The sequence below is a fragment of the Physeter macrocephalus genome, chromosome 18, assembly GCF_002837175.3.
Source record: "Physeter macrocephalus isolate SW-GA chromosome 18, ASM283717v5, whole genome shotgun sequence".
In the NCBI taxonomy this organism is placed as follows: Eukaryota; Metazoa; Chordata; class Mammalia; order Artiodactyla; family Physeteridae; genus Physeter; species Physeter macrocephalus.
The window spans coordinates 43,780,920-43,805,134 of record NC_041231.1 but is presented as its reverse complement, the minus strand read 5'-3'; the positions used below and the strand labels follow the sequence as shown (position 1 = coordinate 43,805,134).

Below are 24,215 nucleotides of genomic sequence, written 5' to 3'. Positions count from 1 at the left end.
TATGCTTCATTTTTGTTATTATTACAGAGTGAACTTCACTAGACAGCACCCCCTCCTTCCCATGGCCTCCTCTGTCTCCCCCAGGATTTGCTGCTAAGAAAGTGTCAGGGAGGAGCTGCTGCCGCGGCTCCAGCCACCTTCCCTCTGCCCTCTTATTCAAATAAATTGTTTTCTAAATATCAAGAAAAGCAGTGTCAACCAGGTACACGAGGATCAGAAAGCTTTATGAGATTTTATAATTCCTAGTCTATACTAGGATTTCTCAGTTTCTTGGCCAGGGTTTCAACCTAGCCTACAATTCCTAGGTTCCACCAGTTTTCTTTACAAGATTAAATGAAAACACTGACATTTTAACATGGTAAACTATTCCTCATCATGATTTTAAAGAGTAATATCAGGCTGACCTAAAGGCCCTTCTCAAAGAAAACAAGATGTTAGAAAAGGCAGTCACAGATTCCACCCACCCTCTCCCCGAAGAACAATCCTGTGAAGCTACTGCTGTTCCAAACTGACCCGTTTCTAAGCAATAATGTGTGGGTGACCCGGAAAACTGAAAAACTGCAGAAGGAGCCCAGTGAGAGGTAGACTAATGCCAAAAGCAAAGTTACCACCTGATGCTGGAATCTGCTGGAAGATAAGCTGGAAGAGCTAATCACTAATCAACTAATGGAGGAAATTCACTTCTGCGGGATGATTAAGAAGAAAGACAAAGAATTGAATTGGACTGGGAATTTGACGGCGGAATTACACCAAAAATGAGCATATGATTGGCATGTGGAGTGGGGAAACAGGTTAACCAGTAATGTAAACAGACGAAGAGTGAGGAGGAGCTGGGAGAAAGGAGGAGCCAGAGCAGAGGCAAGAGTGCCTCCAGCCGGGGCAGAAAAGGCACAAAGGAAAACAGGTCCCCGAATTTCATGGCTGCATCAAGAGCTCCCAAAATGATGAGTTACCCTTCCCCCTTTGCCCTCTCCTTTCCCCTAGTCCACCAGCCTGCTTCCATGTCTGGAAGCAACAGAGCCTGACTACCTGACGCTCGGAGGGGAAAACTTTTCCCTGGCACGGTGCTCAGGTGACTACTTACCTTGGGCTTCCCGTCTTTTGAAGGTAAGGTGGAAGGCCTGGCAGTGGCAGCAGCTGGGCGTTTGGGTGGGGCAGCCGGTGCTGAGCCTGAAGCAAGGCTCATGGGTTTTTTATTCGACCCACCAAAGGTGGTGGGAGCTGGCTGCTTAGGGAGAGAAGTGGGCTGTGTTTTGGCTTTCGATGTTGAAGTCTTTGCAGGTTGAGTGGTGGCCAAAGGCTTTAAGTTGATTTGTTGTTTTTTTTTAAAGGCCAACATCAAACACACAGACAAGAATAAAAACAAATTTAAAAAAAAGGTATAAATTGCACAATTCAAAGTAAAATTATAAGCAATGAGGATAGATGCAACTGAAAATTAGCACTCCTTTCTTCTGAGCTCAGTAAATAGTGGAAAGACACCAGGATGCAGATAAGGAAAACTGGGAATTGTTTCTTAATGACAGGGTCACAAATTCCAGCAGTTTGGCACCTGAAGATTTAAATTCAGTCATAACTTTAAACAATTAACTAACTGCAATAATTCTGTGAAGAAAGTCACCAGCAGGTGATTAGGCTATTTATTATCTGCACCTCTATGAGGCAATATCAACGTCCTGTTTTAAGCCCACACTAAAATGTGGCATTTGTACTTTGCAATAAGTACCAATAAATGTCTGGAGCTATGATCCACCTTAAAAATCTGTGCTCCTTTTTCATTAACAGAGACTTCAGAATGGATTTCTGAATAATTCTGTAATTCCCTTTACTATTGTTGTTAAGGGAAGCAGAAACAACATCTGCAGAACAGATATTCAAGATAATATGGTCAAAAGCTAAGATTTAAAGGTTTGAGTTAGGCCACCATGGTAAAATGGGAATATAAAATAATTTTCTAAGCATGTCCAAACTTGAGGAAGGACTCATAATAGCTCAGAAAAAAGAAATTTCATTTGCATGATTCAAGCAATAATAAGCAGAAGATAGTTTTAAAAAATTACAGTAGAAGACAACCCACCATTCTGGCACCTACCTTTGCTTTCTTCTCTGGGCTTGGTGGGAGCTCCTTGTTTGGAGGGGCGGTGATGTCATTTCCGGTCACACTCCCAGTAAGCCGTCCTTCTTCTAGTTTGGCTATTCCTAAAGGGGGAAAAGTTATGCTAAGCAAATGATTTTCACACCCATTGCGAAAACACAAGTCTTTGCAGAGACACGCCACTAACTAGCACTTCATTCTGAGAAAGTCCAGAGCTATGCTGCTGAAAGTGGACAAGACTCCCAAGTCCCCCTCGCTGTGACGAAGGACAGTTTTAGACTCCAGAGATTCAAGCAGCCTGTCCCTGTGGAGAAGCAACTTAACAAGGATTTGCACAAATGCTCAGTGGAAGGAAATGGCCCTTGAAGTTTGGTTTCCCTTCCCTGGAGACCGGCAAAGGGGTTCTGTCACCCAACCACTAACTCCCAGAGCACATAAGGGACAAAAACCACTTCTACTAGAGTTTATCTCTTGGAATAAAGGTTGCTGAGAGATGGGATAAGAGCCAGAAGATCATCCAATGTCCTCCCCTTCCTTCCTTTCCCTGTAAAGCACCACTTTATGGAGGATGTGAGATGAACTTGATCTGGTTCTAGCAGTGACCCAGATTTCCAACAAGGCCGAGGAGACCCATGAAATCAGATCCAGGGTCAGAAATAAAGTCGACAGCCTAAGGCTACGCCCAGCAGCACCACTGTGGGGAGGTGACTCCAGATTTCAATACAGCTATACCAGAAAGCATTAAAATACCATGAAATTTATAACCTGGGTGTGGGGAACACCTAACTGGCACAAAATCTAGAAGCCACAAAAGATAAGTTGGACTACAGAAAAATAAAAAGCTTCCACGTGCCCCAAAAAACAATACGAAAAGTCAAAAGGCAAATGATAAACAGGAAAAAAGTATTGAACCTCACATCAAAGACACAGAGCTTATTACATAAACTACTCCTACAAATCAACCAACTCCTATAAAGGCCGAAAAGAAAATGAACAGGAAAAATGGCCAAAAGAATATGAACACAGTTTACAGAAAAAGAAATACAAATCACTTTTGAAAATATGAAAAGATACCATTTCTAACCTAACATATTGTCAAAAAGACCTAAAATCTCAAAGTAGCTGTTGGGGATAACGTGAGGACATACGCTGCTGGAAGTGTGTGAAATGGTACAAATCAGATGCAGGGCAGTCTAGCAGTATCTCTGAAAATTACAAGTGCAGATAAATTCTAATCCAGAATTACAATTTCTGGAAATTTATCTTAGAGATATATTCACATACCTGCAAAATAGCAAATGTGTATGGTCTTTCACCAGAGCATTGTTCCTAAAAGCAAAGGACTGAACCCAGAAGTCTGTTAACTGAAAACTGGTTAAAGCATATGGCAGAAGTATCAATGTTATCTCTGAATTTGAGAAAATAAACCATGACTGATAGGGAACGATCTCTACTCAGTGAAAAGAAAAGCAAGGCACAGAACAGTAGGTATAACATGAAACCATTGTCTAGAAAAGACAATACACTTCTATTGCAAATACACTTGCACATGCATTTTTTAAAAGTCTTTGGAAGAACGATGATGAAACAAAACAATGGTGACTTAATTTTGGGATCTGGTGGAAGACCAGGCACAAAACTAGGGAGGGTTAGGAGGCTTTATTTTAAAACTTTTTGTTTTGAAGTAAAGATTCACAGGAAGTTACAAAGAAATGTACAGGGAGGTTCTGTGTACCCTTTACCCAGTCTCCCCCAATGACACCCTGCATAACTATAGTACACCGGGAAGCTGATATTGGTACAATCCAGAGAGCTTATCAGACTTTTCCAGTTTTACATGCATTCATTTGTGTGTGTGTGTGCGTGCGTGCACGTGCATGCAGGTGTGCGGGTATGTAAGCAGTTCTATGCCATTTTATCATGTGTAGCTTTATGTAACCACTACTAAGGATCAAAACACATTAATTGTTCCATCATCACAGAGCTCCCTCATGTTACCCTTTTTTTTTTATAGCCACCCCACTCCCTCTGCCTTTCCAATCCCTTAATCTCTGGCAGCTATTAATCTCCTTGCCAGCTCTAAAATATAATTTCAAGAATATTATATAAGTGGAATCACACAGTGTCCTACTTTTTGGAGCTGGCCTCTTTCACCCAGCAACACGCTTCTGAGGTACATCCGTGTTGTACATGATAAGTCCATGGTGTGGCTGTACCACAGGTTAACCATTCACCTACTGTAGGACATTTTGGTTGTTTCTGGCTGTTGCTATTATAAGTAAAGCTGCGACGAATATTTATTACAGAATTTTGAATAAAATAGGTTCATTGTTACTAAATGGAAATGCAATTAATTGTTTCTTACATGTTGACAGTGTATCCTCTGACACTGATAAACTCTAGTTCTAGGGGTTGTGAGGGTAGATTCCTTGGAATTTTCTACATAAACAATCATATCATCTACAAACACAGCCAGATTTTTTTCTTCCTTTCCAATCTATATGCCTTTTATTTCCTTCTCTTGCTTTACTGTGCTAACCAGAACCTCCAGTACTATGTTAAATAAGAGTGTTGACAGCAAGTATCCTTGCCTTGTTCCCAACTTTAGGGTGAAAACATGTAGTCTTTCACTATTAACTATGATGTCAGCTGTAGGTTTTTTGTAGATGCTCTTTCTCAAGTTGAGGAAGTTCTCCTTCTATTCTTTGATGAGAGTTTATCATAAATGGGTGTTGGATTTTGTTAAATGAATTTTATGTGTTTATGATTTTTATTCTTTAGACTTTTGATATGGATTACACTGATTGGTTTTTGATTGTTGAACCAGCCTTGCATACCTGGAATAAATTCCACTTGGCTGTTGTGTATAATCATCTTAATATACTGCTGGGTGTGATTTGTTAGTACTTTGTCAAAAATTTTTGCATCTAAGTTCATGGGAGATATCAGTCTGTAGTTTGTTTGGTACTGTCTTTGCCTGATTTTGGTTATCAGGATAATACAGACATCATATAATGAGTTAGGAAGTGCTCCTTCCTCTTATATTTTCTGGCAAAGAATGTGTAAAATTGGTGTTAATTATTCTTTAAATGTATGGTAAGATTCTCCACTGAAACCATCAGAAGCTTTTTAATTAAAAATTCAATTTTCTGGGCATATACCCAGAGGAAACTATAATTTGAAAAGATATATGCACCCCTATGTTCATAGCAGCACTATTTACAATAGCCAACACATGGAAACAACCTATATGTCCATCAACAGATGAATGGATAAAGAAGATGTGGTGCGTACATATACAACAGAATATTACTCAGCCATAAAAAGGAATGAAATAATGCCATTTGCAGCAACATGGATGGACCTAGAGATAATCATACTAAGTGAAGTCAGTCATAAGGAGAACGACAAATATCATATGATATCACTTATATGTGAAATCTAAAATATGACCCAAATGAACATATCTACAAAATATAAACAGACTCACAAACACAGAGAACAGACTTGTGATGGCTAAAGGGGAGGGAAGGATTGGGAATTTGGGATTAGCAGATGCAAACTCATATATTTGGGATAAATAAACAAGGCCCTACTGTATAGCACAGGGAACTATATTCAATATCCTGTGATAAACTATAATGGAAAAGAATATTAAAAAAAGAATATATGTATATATGTATGATGGAATCACTTTGCTGTACAGCAGAAATTAAAACATTGTAAATCAACTATACTTCAATAAAATAAAAAATTTCAGTTTCTTTAATGGCTCTTCAGGTTACCTATTTCATCATGGTTGAGTTATGGTAATTTGTGGGTTTTAAGGAACTGGTACATTTCTTCAAAGTTATTGAATTTGTGAGGATAAAGGTGCTCCTAGTATTCCCCTATTATGCTTTTAATGTCTGTAGTGATATCCCCTGTTCCTGTTATTGGTTGGTTGTGTCTCTTTTTCACCTTTGCCAGTTTTGTTAAAAGTTTATCAGTTGTGTTGGTTTTCTTTAAGAACCAGCTTTTGGTTTAATAAATTTTCTTTTCTGTTTTATTGTTTGTAATTTCACTGATCTCTGCTTGTTATGGATTTATTTCGTTCTTTTTTTAGTTTCAGAGTGTTGATCTGAGACCTTTTCTCTTTTCTAATGCAAGCACTTAGTGCCACAAATTCCCCTCTCAGTACTGCTATAGCTGCATTTGACAAATTTTGACATGTTCCTTTTTCTTTTTCTTTTTCTTTGGCTGCACCACAAGGCTTGTGGGATCATCCCCCAACCAGGGATGGAACCCCGGCCCCGGCAGTGAAATCGCCAAGTCCTAACCACTGTACCACCAGGGAACTCCTGATATGTTCATTTTCATTCAGTTCATTGTATTTTTAAAATGTCCTCTGAAAACTTCCTCTCTGACCCATGGATTATTTAGAAGTATACTATTTAATTTCTAAGTGATTGAAGATTTTCCTGTGGTCTTTCTATTATTGGTTTCTTATTTGTTCCATTATGGTCAGACAATATATTCTGCATGATTTCAATCGTTTAAATGTATTGAAGTTTGTTTTATGACCCAGGATCCATCTTGGTGCATGTTCCACGGGCACTTGAAAAGAATCTACAAACAATAAATGCCGGAGAGGGTGTGGAGAAGAGGGAACCCTCTTGCACTGTTGGTGGGAATGTAAATTGATACAGCCACTATGGAGAACAGTATGGACGTTCATTAAAGAACTAAAAATAGAATTACTGTATGACCCAGCAAGCCCACTACGGGGCATATACCCTGAAAAAAAACATAATTCAAAAAGACACATGGGGCTTCCCTAGTGGCGCAGTGGTTAAGAATCCGCCTGCCAATGCAGGGGACACAGGTTCGAGTCCTGGTCCGGGAAGATCCCACATGCCGCGTAGCAACTAAGCCCGTGTGCCACAACTACTGAGCCTGCGCTCCAGAGCCCGCGTGCCACAACTACTGAAGCCCACACGTCTAGAGCTGGTGCTCTGCAACAAGAGAAGCCCACGCTCCACAACGAAGAGTAGCCTCCGCTCGCCACAACTAGAGAAAAACCTGCGCACAGCAACAAAGACTCAACACAGCCAAAAATAAAAAATAAATAAAAATAAAAATAAATTTTAAAAAAGACACATGTACCCAAATGTTCACTGCAGCTCTATTCACAACAGCCAGGACATGGAAGCATCCTAAATGTCCACTGACAGATGAATGGATAAAGAAGATGTGGTACATACATCACACACTGTGGTACATATATACATCCATATATGGCTGGAATATTACTCAGCCATAAAAAGGAATGAAATTGGGTCATTTGTAGAGATGTGGATGGACCTAGAGTCTGTCATACAGAGTGAAGTAAGTCAGAAAGAGAAAAACAAATATTGTATATTAACGCATATATGTGGTATCTAGAAAAATGGTACAGATGAACGTATTGGCCGGGCAGGAATAGAGAACGAGAGGGTGGGATGAACTGGGAGATTAGGATGGACATATATACACTACCATGTGTAAAATAGATAGCTAGTAGGAACCTGCTGTATAGCACAGGGAGCTCAGCTCCGTGCTCTGTGATGACCTGGATGGGTAGGAAGGGTGGGGCGGGGGCGGGGGTTGGGAGGGAGGTCCAAAAGGGAGGGGATATATGTATACGTATAGCTGATTAACTTTGTTGTACAGCAGAAACTAACACAACATTGTAAAGCAATTATACTCCAATAAAAAAAAGAATATTCTGCTGTTGTTAGGTGGAATTTCTAGAAATGTCAATTGGTTGCTGTTGTTTGATGTTACTGTTAAATTCTTCTTTACCTTTACTAATATTCTGTCCAGTAGTTCTATCAATTGCTTACAGTGGGATGTGGGCTTCTCGTTGCAGTGGCTTCTCTTGTTGTGGAGCATGGGCTCTAGGGTGCACGGGCTTCAGTAGTTGCAGCAGGCAGGCTCAGTAGTTGTGGCTCACAGACCCTAGAGTGCAGGCTCAGTAGTTGTGGCGCACGGGCTTAGTTGCTCCACGGCATGCGGGATCTGCCGGGACCAGGGCTCGAACCCATGTCCCCTGCATTAGCAGGCAGATTCTTAACCACTGTGCCACCAGGAAAGCCCATAACGTCTATTTCTTTGCTGAGATTTTCTAGTTCCATTTGTTTCAAGAGAATTCATAACTTCTTCTTGAAATAATTTTATGATGGATTTTAAAACGGGATTTTAAAATCCTTTTTGTACATTAGCAGGTAATCACTGTTTAAATTTAGTGTGCAGGTAGTTTCAATAACAATTTAGTTCCCAGGGCCCTTGTAATGCACTACAGGCCTGCTGTGTTTTTCTGTTTCCATGAGGCTGTCACTCAATCCCTGTTGGTATTGCCTGCAAGGGCTAAAGGCACTTCCCTGGGACAGATGGTTTCACTGGGTGGGGGATGAGTGATGCTGGACCCACGGAATGCAGACTTTCTCCTGGCCTGATTTCTGGCTGCCTGATGCTGGTGGACTTCCTGTTTTGATGCCACTGGGAGCAGGAAGCACCTAACTGGCCAGATGATGGAGGAAAGAGTGTAGCAGGAAACCTACCTACCTTTCCTTCTGCTACTGGGTAGAAGGCTGGTGCCGCTGGTGCTGTCACCTAGTGGGGACAGGGGATGAGCTTCCCTGTCACTGTGGGTGGATCAGGCCTGCAACTGCTGCCAGGTGTGACGTGCACAACAGGTAGGCCCTGATGACCTCTGCTGACACTGTACCTGCAAGAGGATCGAGTCCACCACCACTGCTGGAAATGGGGAGGGAAAGAGGGTTTCCCCGTTCCTGGTCTATGGTCAAAAGAGAGCAGGTTTTTTTTTCTTTCTTTTTGCCTTTTCTTCTTCTTTTATCTATGCTTGTGGGTGATTCCAGGTTGTAGACACTCTCCAGTGCCCAGAACAGGACACATGGAAGATTAAAAAGAAAAGCCAGGGAACTCACTGCACTGTCCTTCCTCAAGTCCTGAGCCCTACCCAGCCTGCCCTCTCCCTTCTACCTTTCAGATTCCTTTTCTGATTATCTGGCACATTCTTTCCAGAGTATTTACCTGTATTTAGAAGAGAGGAACAGGAAAAAGTGAATCAATGTCACCTTCTCTTGGAAGAAGATTTTCTAATGTATAGCATTTTGTACTTTTTGATGCTTGAAACCATACGCATTTCTAGTTGAAAACAGAATTTTTTTAGTTTTAAAAATATGAAGAAAGAAAACCACCCCCACCATGCAAGGTATTGGTAACGCCTTTGTTCTAGAGCAAGCTGAAAGAATATCTCACCAAATGTCTGACTTGTTGCCACTGGCCACTGGCCTCAGACCACCATGAACATTTTTCAATAAGCACAGGATTTTTTAGCAAACAACATGAACACTTCATGAAGCCTCACTGCTTATGATATAAACATGCAACATCTCAACCTGCACAAGTTAAGTGTCACCCAGTGAAAAACGCCTGACTGCCACATAAGCAGAAACCATAGTCTTCCTCCCAGATGGTGCTTCTCACCATGACCCTCCTCCTTTGCTTCCAGGGTATATACCAGCCAACTGCCAGAGACCACCACCCAAATGTCCCTACAGTTCCACAGAAGAATGTTCAAAAAGAACACAGCTCTACAAAACTGCTCCCTTCTGTTGCATCTTTCCATTATTTGTACTACTACTTGCTGGAAAACCCAGGCTCAAAATCACAGCATCATCTTCAACCACCGCCCCCCTCACCTTCCACACCCAGTTTTCAAGTCCAGTTGATTTCGCTTCTGGTATACTTCCCCTATCACGTCCTCAGTAGTTCACCTTTTACTACTACGTGAATCCAACTGTCATCATGGGATTTTTTTGCCTTCAATCCTCTGTCTTCCAGTTTATCTTTTCTACTGAGAACAGGTGAATCTTCTCAAAGCCAAATTTGGGCCACTTTATTTATTGTCATAGGCAGTCAGGACAGTTTTTTGAACATGGGAGTAAGGTTTAAACAACTCAGGGAACAACTAAACTTGGGTTCCAAACAACTTTCTAGATTTGTTATCCCATTATTTCTTGCCACAGATGTACAGATGGCTTTGGCATATTTGGTGTACCCACATCCTTCTCCAGAGGAGCCCCAGATGAAGTGGGCAGCTCAAAATGGCCAAGACTGGTGAAGAAGGCTTTGGTACCTGGCACACAGGTGACTGGACCAAGCTGAGACAATAAGATATATTTACTCATTCTTTCCCTAAAAGAAAGAAAATATGAAAACTATAGCCAAGCAACATTGGGTTCCTGAGATATAAAGTAGGGCACAGAACCCAAAACCATGGCAACCAATGTCCTGTGCAGACCAGAGACAGAAAGGAAGCAAAAAGTAAGAGACGGCAGAGAACAGTTTCCAGAAGGGAAGAGAACGGAACACATGTTCAGGGCAAAGCAGAGGTCCTAAGTGAGATACACAATGGCTGTACCTGGGCTACACTTCCTGCAATAGGATTCCCTGAGATTGTCAACGAATAGCTTTCTATAAATTTGAGTTCCTATGAGTGTTTCTGTTCTTTGAAACTAAATAATCATTAAGAGAAGCCCCACAAATACTCGTCATTGTTCTTTTACCTAATGTGAGCTGTCTGAGCTTCATACCTTTGCCTGGAAGGCTTTCCCTCCACGTTGTTAGGCTTCCAAGGCCACCTCCTCCCGGAAGTTTTCATGATTCACAATCCTCTCACACAACCCCACCCCCACCCCCCGACCCCTGCCACCCCAACTAGATCACAAGTCGCTCGAGGATAAGGACAATATCCAGGGCCTAGGTAGTGGCATACGATAGGTATGGTGAACAATGAATCCTTATATAGCTTTATTCTACATAGAGTTTAGCAGTCAGCATTCAAACATTTATTAGGTAAACAGATCAGTGAGGTTTGTCAGTCATATGACATTTTTTTCCTACCACCGTGAACTTCTCTTAGTGTGAACTAGGACAAACTTGTTCTGAAATAAACAAAAATCTTCACTCATTACCACCTAGAAGGTATATGGCACTGAACTGGGTACCTGGGGATCAAGCAAAAAAAGATGAGACAATCCTATCCAGGAGGCCCTTACAGTTCTGCTACAGTTCGAAGGAAGTGACAGCATAGAACACCTGAGTCTTATCATCTTGGAGTCATAAGAAATCTTAGTGGAAATATGATGCTTTTTTGCCCACCTCTCTTAAAAAAAAACAAAAACCAAAAAAACAACAACAAAAAAAACGCCACACACCTGCCAGTCTTCAAGGGTCTTTTCCACTTACCCTTACCCCTAGAAAATACCACTTCTAATATTAAGAAAAAATGAGTAAAACATTTTTGTAAAAATGTACTGAGAGGTATAAATACTAGGAAAAGAGGCTATTTTTATAACAAACAAAACACATATTGTAAATCTCCATTAACTAGCTTGTGAATCACAGTCCTTTGTGCACAAACTGAACTCAGAGGAAAACAAGCTTTTGTAAGACCACCAACAATAAGACCAGCGGAGGGCTGGGGGTGGGGAAGACAAGAAAGGGCCGGGAAGAAAGACAAAGCTGCGGCCGCAAGGACCGCAACATTTAGCTGTTTATTAACCACAAGTCTCTCCACTGTCCACTTTCCCTTTCTTCCCCTTCTCCTCACAAATCCTCCTAACACACATACACAGAGAGAAAACTAGAAGCAAGACCGGGTCAAACATGAAGAACAGGAAAAGAATATTAAATAGCCAGCTTTAAAAGGCTCTTTTTCAGCTTGAACAAAAGCAAAATGTTCTCAAAAGCAAAACAGAAAACAGAGCTTGCACCCAGACTGCACTACTTAATGAGAGGTTAGTGCTGATAAAGCCATTGTGAATCCACAGTGACAGATTTTCAAGCAAGGAAATCAATCAGCTGTGATTGGATGATTTAGGGCTCGGGAGTCATCTGGTTCAAACCAACAGGGAGCTGAGGGGTGGGAGGATGGGGGGAGGGGTGGGCAGGGTGACATGAGGTCAAGTAAGGGGCTCTATGTCTTATGCCCACCCCTCTGACGGGATTCGGCCCACGCCCTCAGTCCACACCATCTGTCACACCAACAGACGTGCAGGCTGACCCAGCTAGAGTCACTTTGTGCACTCTCTCGCTTCACTCTCCCCAACCTTCCGATGCAAGGGAATTCAGCTTTCCCTGGGCAGTCACAGACTCCAAGCAGGAACAAGCCGCCTAACGCTCCTGCTGGTAATCTGTCACTTTGGTTCCTTCCTTGCTGTCTGCTTGTTCCCCATGGAGGCAAAATTTAGAAACATACCATCACGTGGGGTCTCTTCACACAGGAACGATGGAGTGCTCTGGGTTGTGGTGACCTCAATTTCCTTCTTCCCTGCCAGAACTGTCTGTCCTGGCCGTTTCTCACCTCCCCGGCAGACCTGGAAGCATGAATCCGCTCTAGTTTCACTAGTATCTTCTTGTCCTTTTTCCTTGCTGCTCACTTCAGGAATCTGCTCCAGCTTACCATGGAGACAGAACCCAGCAGTGCCCAGTTCCCTCTTCCCAGAGCTGCTGCTGCTGCTGTTGTTGAAGTGGGTCAATTCTTCTCTCCTCTTGGCCACTGGTTCCTCGCAGTTGAAAGGAGGTATCTCTTCAGTAGACAGAATGGGCAGTTCTCCAGGGTTCAATTTGTGGCTGGCTGTCTGTTCCTCAGCCACCGTCATGGAGCGCCTAATGGCAGGAGCCCCCAGTTTTTGGGGTGTGGGACTCAGCATTGGGCTACTGGTGAGGAGTAGCAGGCCAGAAGAAAGCTCTTCTTGGGCGGGAAGTTCAGGATACTTATCTGCAAGGTTGACTGCTGGGGGTACTGAGAGATGAGAGCACTCAGACAGGGCCCGGCGCATTGCCTTCTTCTGCTGGGGGGCTTGGTCAAGCAAAGCCCCCTCCTCAGTAGAACTCAATTTCTCCAACTCCTTATCATGGTCTTTGATATGAGAGCTGGCATTCAAATAGTCCGGGGTGAACTCGACCCTAGTGATTGGTGGAATGGCAGTGGGTGAGTGTGCAACAGTGGCGGCTGGGTGGGCTACAGCCACCGCTAGGGAGGACTCATATTCGAGCTGCCCAGAGCTATCACTCACCACCCCAATCACCCGGCAGCCAGCAGGGATGCCATTCTCCTTTCCTAGAATTCCTTCCCTTGAGTGCTGAGGGCCTTGAGCCACTGACACTGGATGAAAGTTGGGGTTCCAAACACTGGTTTCCTGCTCCTTAACATACTGGGTGGGCATGTCAGCAGCCCCAGGGAAATCCAGATCTGGCTGGCTCTCTGTCTCCGGCACATTCTTCCCTGCTACCGTCCCCGGAACTATAGTGGCTTTGTTTTTGCCTGGCCCCTCTCTGGGCCCCAGATGTAACTCGGCCATCTTCTGGTGCACTGAGTTCCCCTCCAAGGGATGGCAGCTGTCTGCAATCACATACCTGCTCGCAAGGTGACCCGAGGTGGCTTGATACGCCTTGTCCTGCGCTTCAATGCCGAGCTCTTTGTCTAGCTTCCCCTCAGAGAAGCAGAGCTTATTCTGCTCCAGGAAGCTGGCATTCTTCACAAGCCCGTCTTTCAGCTGCCTGTCCATGCTGACATTCAGCCCGATCTCATTCAGCTTGCCCTCTGTCCTCTGCCACTCAAACCCAGCTTGGCTCATTTCTTTTGTGGAATCCACCCAGCACTGTGCAGGCTGGCCCTGACAGAGCTGGCCGGGAGCGGCAGTGCGTGAGGCTGGCTGCTTGTGTGAGAGCGACATCGCCTCTTCCACGGCTCTCCCCACCGCTCCTGGAGCTCTAACACCACCTATGATCACAGAGCTGGCAGTGACATCATACCAAGTCCCCAGCATTCATGACTAAACCTGTCTTTCGCCCAACACTCCTCTCTCCTCAAGCAGTTGGATGATAAATGTATTTACTAGTGTGAAAGGAACGAAGGAAGAAGGAAGGAATGAATGAAAAAGAAAGAGAAAGCAAGGAAACTGCTCCTTTCTGCACAATCGAATGCCACTGTTAAACTGAAAATGTAACTTCCTGTTAACTGGTACTCTGTTTAGATCTGCAATTTAAAACACGGGATGGTGCTAATCTGGGTACTGAGGGTAGTAATGATGCCAGCTTTCACCAGTATAGACACGTGTGTACCCACACACTCGCTTATGTGACACTATGCCCACACTTCCACTGTCACCTACTCAAAAAACTGTTTTAAAAATAAGACTCAATTGCCAATCCTAAGCCATAACCCTTAAAGAACAATGACTCCAAAAAATTGCTCAAAATTTCACTTAAAAAAAAGAACCTTAATGTAATATCAAAATTGGAAGCATTCATTTCTCAGAGGAAGAGTAGTTTTGCTGTCATAACAACTTAACAAATTCACTTGAAAACTGACTTGATTTTGTCCCTAAAACCCAGTGCGAGCTCCATCTTGTAGCTCTGCATTGTGCAAGAGTCTAATAAGCGGTTCGTTTAAAGGTTTCAGTGATCAGCACTTTGGGGACATGTATCCAAGTTGCAAGACACTTGTGTTGACAATACATCCTCGTACTTTTATTCCTGCCCCTGATCCCTCTTAGTTTCTTGGACAAGATGTGTCTCTCCCTTCTGCACCAGCCCTGCCTGCTCTTTCCAGCCTGCTGATCACTTAGTTGCCACAGGAACACACTGCAGCAGTTCATCTTCCTCCGACCTCTAGGACTTAGGGACCTTGGCTATCTGTGGCTTGGGGTTTTAGCCGCCCACCAGAACCCACTGCCCCCATTTAATTCAGCATAGTCCTTTGCTGCCCTGAGCTTTGAGTTTACAAACTGTACTTTCAGGATTGAGGGACCCACGAGAGAAAATTCTTGAAAAAAAAGTTACACTGAAAGGATAGGAAAAACTCTGCCTTGAACAAAGCTGATTTTGTTGCCTAGCCTGTAAGTCACTAATTGAAGTAACATAGGATATTGTGAAATAGTCTATCAAGAATACAAGAGATGGGCTTCCCTGGTGGCGCAGTGGTTGAGAGTCCGCCTGCTGATGCAGGGGACACGGGTTCGTGCCCCGGTCCGGGAAGATCCCACATGCCGCAGAGCGGCTGGGCCCGTGAGCCATGGCCGCTGAGCCTGTGCGTCCGGAGCCTGTGCTCCGCAACAGGAGAGGCCACAGCAGTGAGAGGTCCGCGTACCGCCCCCCCCCCAAAAAAAAAAGAATACAAGAGATGGGCTTCCCTGGTGGCACAGTGGTTAAGAATCCGCCTGCCAATGCAAGGGACAGAGGTTCGAGACCTGGTCCAGGAAGATCCCGCATGTCGTGGAGCAACTAAGCCCGTGCGCCACAATTACTGAGCCCGCGAGCCACAACTACTGAAGCCCGTGTGCCTAGAGCCCATGCTCTGCAACAAGAGAAGCCACTGGAATGAGAAGCCCGCGCACCTTGCCGCAACTAGAGAAAGTCTGCCTGCAGCAATGAAGATGCAATGCAGCCAAAAAAAAAAAAAAAGTGAAGAGATTACCAAGGTCCAGTCCAAGAAAGCTTCCTTAACTGGAGCCTCTGTCCGCATTACTCACCTTCTCTACTTGCTATTCATACCCTTCACATAATTTTCTCAATTCCCAACTAGAGCACAAGAACCAACCCTAATATGTTTCCTGCGTTAGCATCAGTACCTAACACAGAGCTATATTCATGGTCAGGAGTGGTAGTGTTGCAATGCTGGAAAAAATGTGAACTTAACCTCTGTCCTGAACATTAACTGAACTCGTATACACCTCTCCTTCCCCTTGACCTTAAGTAGCTTAGCAGCAATACATGCAAAAGCACAATAAAGGTTCATTAGCAAGAAACTAGGGTCACCTTACTCTACAGCAAAGCTCTCACCAAGGAAAAGCTAGGATGGATGTATAATAAAATGAAAAATGAAGGTGGTGCCAGGAGGGTCATGATTCTAATTAGTAATGGGAAAAAATAAGAGATGAGTCTTGGGTATATAAAGGCTTGGTGATAAAACACGGTCAAATTCTGGCTTTCAAAGAATGAGGAAGGTGTGTCTTATTCCTTAGCAATTGTCTGCTACTATTTTCCATTCTCAAGTGGACTTACATTCATGTTGGTGTCCTGTTACAGTGCTCAGCACTGTGAGCATCCCTTCACTGCTGCTTCTGAGTGGGCAAGCAGGTCCTCCTGCTTCACTAAGAAAACATGGAGATCCAGAGGCTTTTACAGAGGGGAGGGGACAGAGTGGCTTATAGTTTGATTACACTATTGCTTTGCAACACATACCAAGCAAGAGATCACACGGAACAAGAATTAATGTGTTTATTTCTCTCCCAATGAGGTGACTGCTACCTGGATGGCAAACAATGAGAAAAATCTAGTACAGAATAATTAGTAAAACCTGAGGATGACCCTGTCAGTGCCCTAGTCCAATTCAGAATTACAAACACAATCTCACGCAGGAATGCACATTCACCCACGGGAGAGAGCTGCATCAAGGAACTCAAACCCCCCCCCGAGTCACTGTGATATTTTATCAAGTTGGCGGATGAGGAACTTACATGAAGTCTTAGAAAGCTGAGCGTGCCCAGGTAAAAAGAAATGTACTTAAGAACCCGAAGACTTAAATTCTAGACTCAGTTGCCACTAGAATTCCTTGCCTCTGGGTTCTGCTTCTACTCATTCAGAACTCACAGAAATGTCACCTCCTCTGTAAAGTCTCCTAGACCCCCAACTCCTAAACTGAATCCTTAATGTTTACACAGAACTACACTTGTTCTACTTCTTCTTAGGATTTGGAAACTACACCATAATCTTTTCTGTATGTGCCTTTCCTGGAAGCTTCTAGAAGGCAGGAAGCTCTCTGCCTGTCCACCTCTGCTATGCAGGTACCCAGCACAGTGCTTGATACAGTGCTTAAGTAGGCTCTCAAAAAAGTTCTGCTCAAGGAGGAATGGACGGATTCCTTTCAAGGACTTCTATCATTTGACCTGATCTCTCCCATCGTTAAACTCATGTAGACAGGTGCCGATGTGGAATGTCCTTTGGGCTGAAGGTTTTTAAGTTCCATTCTGTCTGAGTCTGAGGAAAGTGCATGGACTCCCATGTGTCTGGTCAGAAGGCGGCCTCTCTTTTATCAGACTGTATAACAACTTGTCAAGCTTCCAAGGGCTCTGGCACAGCTTGCAGGTCTCTGATCTCAGCAGATGCACTGGCAGATGTTTCTGTTTTTGCCTTGTGCCTTGAGCTAGTACTCAACCTGTTCAGGGCCTTGGTTTTGATACGCTCCACAACTGGTTTCTCTGCATTCTTTCAGTTACCAAGGCAACAAAGCTACTTTCCAGAATGACCAAATGTTCTCTGTTACTGTCTCCAGGAAATAATTTCTAATAAATTATCATTACAATGAAAGTCGGTAAGTCTACTGATTACAATGATGGATGACACTCTACTAATAAAAGCTGAAGACTGTGAAGCTGCAATCTAGTTTCTTACCTGGAAGAAAATGATGTTTGTTTATATATAAATATACATGTATACAAAAACATTTCAAAACCATATTCTACTAAATCTTAGAAAAATTTCTTAGTACATGTTTAACTCAAGAAAATCGTGATTCTTCATGATTAACTTTCAGAAGTTGGGAGGCAGACAGAATGAAAAAACTGAAGCTAGTAATCTGATTTATGTGACCCTTGATAAAGGTAATTCATGTACCAGGACCCACAAAATGGAGGCCGCCCCAGTGGCTTGGCCCACAAATCTAAATCTAAGTCAGCCTGCACTTCACTGTCAAGGAAAGCACCTCACTGTCAAGGAAACCTAAAACACACCAAACAATCCTACAACTCAGCTTCAGCTAGCTCACCTTACCCTAGAAAATTGGACCTGTCAGCCTTATAAGGAAACCCCAGGCCTCCTAGCCAGTCATGCCCTATTTCCCCCAATTGCCGCTTATAACGCTCTATAATACTCGCTCTTGCCCAGAATCCCTCGGTAAGAGCGGTCCACTGTTGTCCACTGTACTCCCCTAATCCATGGATTGTTCTCCCTTAAGTAAAGGACATCACACTCATTACTAAATTGCATTATTTTTGTCATTTAACAGGCAAAAGCATTAAAATGCTTACAGATGAAAAGTCCCCCAAGAAGTACAACTTGGAAATTCCAGGCCTTTTGAGTACTGAGCCTAGCATAGCCTCCCTGAAAAAGATAAGAGATGCATGCAAGGAAACTAGGTAAAAGCCCAACTCCCTCCACCAATTACCTCCAGTGTAAAGTTTAAGATCCTCTGCTCATGGAGGTACACATGACTCTCAGGACCCTTGAAGAGCTTACCTTTTCTCCCCAGTCTTGTCTCAGAATGTTTCTCCCTGCTCCCCCACATGATGTATATACCAGTCACAACCAAATGTTTGCTAGTCCTCAAGTATTCCATACACGTGCACTTCACTATGCCTCTATGCCGTCTATCCCCTAGAATGCCTCACACCCTGCTTATCAGCTCTTCAAACTTCCAGACCCATCAAATGTCACCTCCTCCAGTAAGCGTTCTTTTGCTCTCCTAAGAGTACTTACTTTCTGCTCTGTATTCCCATGGCATATAGCTCATCCTTCTATTACAAAACTTCTCTCACTAGAGTAAAATTATCTGTTTATGTGTTTATCTCCCCACTTCGGAATCCTTGAGGAGTATAAGCTGCGGCTTCTTGATCTACCCCTAGAATGTGGGAATAATGTTACCTGGTGTTTGCTGAATGAATGAATGAATGAACTAGATACTAAAAAATCCAAATCATGTTGAGTGTTCACTATCTGCAGAGCAACAGAAAATGTTTATATGACAATCAGCTTTTTGTCTAAACTTATACAAATTACATCGTTGCTGAACAGTTTAAAAACTAGCAGTTTCAATCTGCTCACAGCTGAGATGACCTACTCAATGTCACAGGTAAAAAATAAGCATGGAAGTCCCCTCTACTGTCCACTTCATATTTTAAAGGAGTAAAAACTTCTGCAACACCAAAAGTAAGAAGCAAGTTGCTTTTGCTTTTCATTTGCTTTCTTAATCTTCCAGTGCTGTCAGCCAGAGGGTAAAAGTGAGGGAGTGTGAGGGGAAGAAATTCCTTTTAAAGTAGAAAAAGCAATATTTGCTGGACTTGTTTCACAGAACATTTAGATGCTCTGGCTCAAATAAGGTGAACAGTAGCACAGAACTGTTTGAGGGTTAAGAGTTTAAGAGAGTGCTGAGCATATAGTAAGTTTCAATAAACAATAACTGTTTTTAGTTATTGAACATATAGAATCTCCCAATAAATTTCATTAATATACAGCTAGTAAGAAGAAAACAAGCCAGAGAATGAGAGGGTAAGTGGGAAGAAAGCAATAAGGAAACTTCACAAATGGCACTACATTTAAGATGTGGCTCAGTGGGTAAGAATCCGCCTGCCAATGCAGGGGGCACGGGTTCGAGCCCTGGTCCGGGAAGATCCCACATGCCGTGGAGCAACTAAGCCCAAGCACCATAACTACGGAGCTTGCGCTCTAGAGCCCGAGCTCCACAACAAGAGAAGCCACCGCAATGAGAAGCCCACGCACCGCAACGAAGAGTAGCCCCTGCTCGCCACAACTAGAAAAAGCCCGCGCACAGCAACGAAGACCCAACGCAGCCAAAAATAAATAAATAAATAATTAAAAAAAAAAAAAAAAGATATTACCAAATGGGCACTTCTCCAGTTGTAAGATTGTAGTGAGCTCTAAGATTACAAATGATTTTTTCATCTGCTGAGCATATTTTATTTATGTACAAGGGCCTTGAAACTGTTAGGATTTGAGGTTTATAAATTACTCCGTTTCACACCAAAAGAATTTCCCACCATAAACTGATATTCCCAGCTGTTGGAAGACTGTTGATGGGCTCAAGAAAACTGAAGAAAAAGAAATGAAGCCAGATAAAAGGGAGACATGGCTCTCACTATGGCAAAGGGAAGGGCCTATCTATGGAGACCCATGATAACTGTCCCTCTCACAGAACAACATGCCAAGTGCACTGCCACTCACAGCTCTCCTTGGCTTCCTTCCAGGGGAGCGACTACTGTGGAGCCATCGCATATACCAGAGTCCAGTAAGGATCGCCCTTTCAACCTTGCTCTTCCCTGCACAAAACACACGGTCCCAAAAGAAGTCCTTTTCGGACAAGTTGAGCTCAGATTTCCTGAAGTATCTCAATGTTTCCTACTTAGAGCAATATGCATAATATGTGAAGAAACCTTCTGCTAAAGTTTCCCTAAACTTTAGACATGAAAAAATAACAGGAGAGGAATCATTAAGCTGGAAGAGACTTTAGCAGTATATTCACTTTCCCTACTTCCAAAGAAGATAAGCGTAGCAAAACGTAACTCAATTATAATTTAAAAACTGGCATTAGACATCATATACAGTAAAGCTCTATGCTGGGTGGTAGGGAGAACACAGGAATAAATCAAACACAGTCTCTGCCTAGAGAATAAAATGCTAGACAGACTTAAAAGACCTAGATTCTAATCCTAAATTAGCCTCTGATTAGTTTATGTCCTCATGAGGTGTCTCCATTTTCCAACTAGAAAAGTGCTTAGTTATAGAGCTTGGATATTAAATTTTTTTTTTTTTTTTTTTTTTTTTGCGGTACGCGGGCCTCTCACTGTTGTGGCTTCTCCCGCCGCGGGGCACAGGCTCCGGACGCGCAGGCTCAGCGGCCATGGCTCACAGGCCATGGCTCACAGGCCTAGCCGCTCCGCAGCATGTGGGATCTTCCCGGAGCGGGGCACGAACCCGTGTCCCCTGCATCGGCAGGCGGACTCTCAATCACTGCGCCACCAGGGAAGCCCTGGATATTACAATTTAAAAAATATAATTATTAGTCATCGACCTTCATCTTTTTCTTTTTAAGAACCTAAAACTTCTGGAAGGTTCCTCTGAGGCAAGAATGAGGAAAGCATGGGCCTTAGAGTCAGAAAGACTTGGGTTTAAATTCTATTTCTGCCACTTCACTATCAGTGTGACCTTAACATGGAGAGACTCCATTTCCTCACGTGTAAAATGGAGAGAATCCTTCAAAGTACTGTTGTGTGTGTGTGTGTGTGTGTGTGTGTGTGTGTGTACACGACTATGCACCTACCTATCTACAGACAACTACACACTTAGTATTCACTCAACAGGTGGCAGATGCTATTATTTTTATGGGCACCACTAATAATATCTTCACTGTCCAAACACTGAAAACCATGGGTGACACCATCCGACCACAGGAGAGTTAACATGAATGATTTGAAATGAGGAACAAAAATAAAATTTACCAAGGCCAGGTCTATTACCAGTCATGCATGAAACATCAGAGCCCACCTGAACCCAGAAGGGGTTACCCTGCCTAGTTCCCTGTCACAAATCCAGGCGCTCCCCATTCCACTCAGTCCCCTGCCTCAGAGCCCAGGCCTGCCTAAAGCTCTGCATCTGCACATTCACCTGCTTTCTGAACATCTCTGAATAAGCATTATTAGAAACATACAAGATCTTGGGAATTCCCTGGCCGTCCAGTGGTTAGGACTCCGCACTTTCACTGCCGAGGCCGCGGGTTCAATCCCTAGTCAGGGAACTAAGACCCCACAAGCTGTGAGGCCAAAGAAAAGAGAAGAAACATACAAGATCTGCACAAAGAAAATACCAGCGAGGGACTAAGACACGTAAACCTGAACATGTGATGTTATTGAATATGGCATGTATTACATGTCGGACAGAAAAACTCAACATATGCAACAACTCTCCCTAGGGTAATCCGTACATTTAACGTGATTTCAAGAACAAGACTGACTGGATTTTCCCCCTGCAAACCTATGAGCCAATTGTCAAGTTTATATGAAATAATAAACAAGCAAGAATAGTCAGGAAAACTCTGAAAAATAGGGTGACATGTGGGGCTAGGCCTATTAGATATTAAAATATATTATTAAGCCACATTGTGTTACTTAGAGCATGACAAAGGTGGCATTTCAGAGGGAGACAGAATATACAAATATAGTGAGACAACCAAGTAATCATATCTCATATTTCATAAACAAAATACACACACACACACACACACAGAAACAAATAAGCAAATTCTAGACTGATCAAAGATTAAAAATGTGAAAAATTTAAAATATTTTTATAAACTCAGAGCAGGGATGGCTTTTATAAACTGGATAATAAAGGAAGTCATTTAAGAAGTAAAACACAAAATACATTTATACCAAGTAATAATTTTTTACCTATTAGGTCAGCACACCTTAACAAAAAAGAAAAACCACACTAGTAGGAGAAAGTACAGGGGAACAGGTACTGGTCTACACTCAGGGTGGGAGTACAGTTCTGGTGCATCTCTGTGCCCCTATGAGGAACAATTTGGCAACACCTCTCAAAAAGATAAACAGATATTCTTCAAACCAGAGGTTCTAATCCAGAGCCCCTTTTTATTACACAGATGTTATTTGTGTAAGTATGTACGTACATAAGTATGACATTCTGTATATACAAGATTAGTTTACGTACCTTGTTTCTAATAGAAAAAAAGGGAAAACACCTGAACATCCATCAATAAAGAAGTGGTAAAATACATTAGAGTATCTCCATACAATGAAATACTATACATATACAGCTATTTAAAAAGACTGAGGCCCCTTTCTTTGTACTGATTTGTAAAGAGCTCTAAAATAACTAGGTTTACAAATCAAGGTACACATCAGTATGCATGATATGTCTCACTTTTATAAAATCAGGAAATATATATATCATTGATTCTTTATGCGTAAATTGTTTGGAAGGACGTGTAAGACATTGTTAACACTGGTTGCCTGTGGAGAGGGAAACTTGGATGGGGGTTAACAGAGGGAGGCAGACTTACATTTTACTGCATATCCCGTTCTACCATGTGAATCTATTAATCTATTCAAAAGTTAATTTTTGAAAATTTTAATTTTACCTACCAAAATAAAAAAAGTATAGATTGTTTTTAGGGAAGGGGTGTGATAGAATTTAGAGAAGATATTTTGTCCAAGATACATCACTCCCTCCTCAGCCACTCTACAAGGCTACTCCTAACACATGTCGCTGAGGGTGGCCTGGCCAAGGTAGGAGCCCAAAAGTTCTACAGCACCTGGCTTGCCTCCTCAAGAATCAGAATAAATCCTCTTCCTACATTTTTCAGTAATACTGAGCTAAAAGAGATGCTTAAGTTTCAGAAAACTTACACGTTACCTTTAATTACCACTGAAACCAAAGAACTGGTCTAGAACCTAAAACTAATGAACTGGAGAGAGGGCTGGGAATCTTAATGAAAGCTGGAAAGCACTTTACATACAACATCATTTTCTGCCTTGGCAACAGGGTAGCTAATGGAAGATAAAAACGGAAAAGATCAGAATGTCTTATGCAAATAATAGCTTCTAGCATTCTCTACTCACACGACACATGTTCCTTACTGGGTACATATTCATGCATAGCACAAGCTTTACCCAAAACAAGTCCATACCATGCAGAACACCATCTCATGATGAAGCCTCTCCAAAAGCCTAACTGGCTACACCAAGGCCAACCCGTGTTTTTTCATTTCTGGAGTTAGTAGCTGCATCATGCAAGCTGGGAAACAGTGATTAAGTAATAGCATCATTTGTAGGCTGTGAACAACCTCAAAGGCCTTGATTGGATGTATACTTTTCAGGGGAAAAAAAAAACTTAACATTTCTAAATCTTAAAGGAATCATCATCTTCTCAGTCTCCTCTCAAGTACTTCACTGATTAGAGGTAAAAAGGGCAAAATTATGAGGAATCCTATATGGGCAGGTTTTACAGACTTGCCCATGGATATGGACTATGTTTCATGCCCAAACTCTAACCCTTGTGAAACTGTGGGCCAATGGCTGTAAGCAACAAACTGGTAAAAGATAGAGCTGCATCACTGAGAGATCATTTTCCACTTCTAGAAACACAAATAAAGTCTGTGCCTACCAATCTGGGTGGAGGCTACCATAAGGGGTTCATTTTCATTCAAACCAAAAGCAATTTGGATATTTAGTCCCACCAGCACAAGTTACATATGTAT

The 24,215-nt window shown here is 42.6% G+C and overlaps 1 protein-coding gene across 6 annotated transcripts in view; it reads right to left on the bottom strand.

Annotated features, from left to right (window-relative positions):
• Positions 1 to 945: 945 nt before the first annotated feature.
• Positions 946 to 24,215, bottom strand: part of MAP4 (microtubule associated protein 4) — a 106,742-nt gene continuing 83,472 nt past the window's right edge. For 5 of the 6 annotated variants that reach the window (XM_055079817.1, XM_028479249.2, XM_028479247.2 and 2 more), the window contains 2 exons: positions 2,093 to 2,199; positions 946 to 1,300 (listed from right to left, as the gene is read on the bottom strand). In XM_055079817.1, the coding sequence (XP_054935792.1) occupies positions 950 to 1,300; positions 2,093 to 2,199 (458 nt within the window). In that variant the 3' untranslated portion in view covers positions 946 to 949. Of the gene's footprint in view, positions 1,301 to 2,092; positions 2,200 to 22,806; positions 23,506 to 24,215 lie in introns of those variants that run through there. The other variant, XM_055079816.1, reaches the window with a different exon arrangement.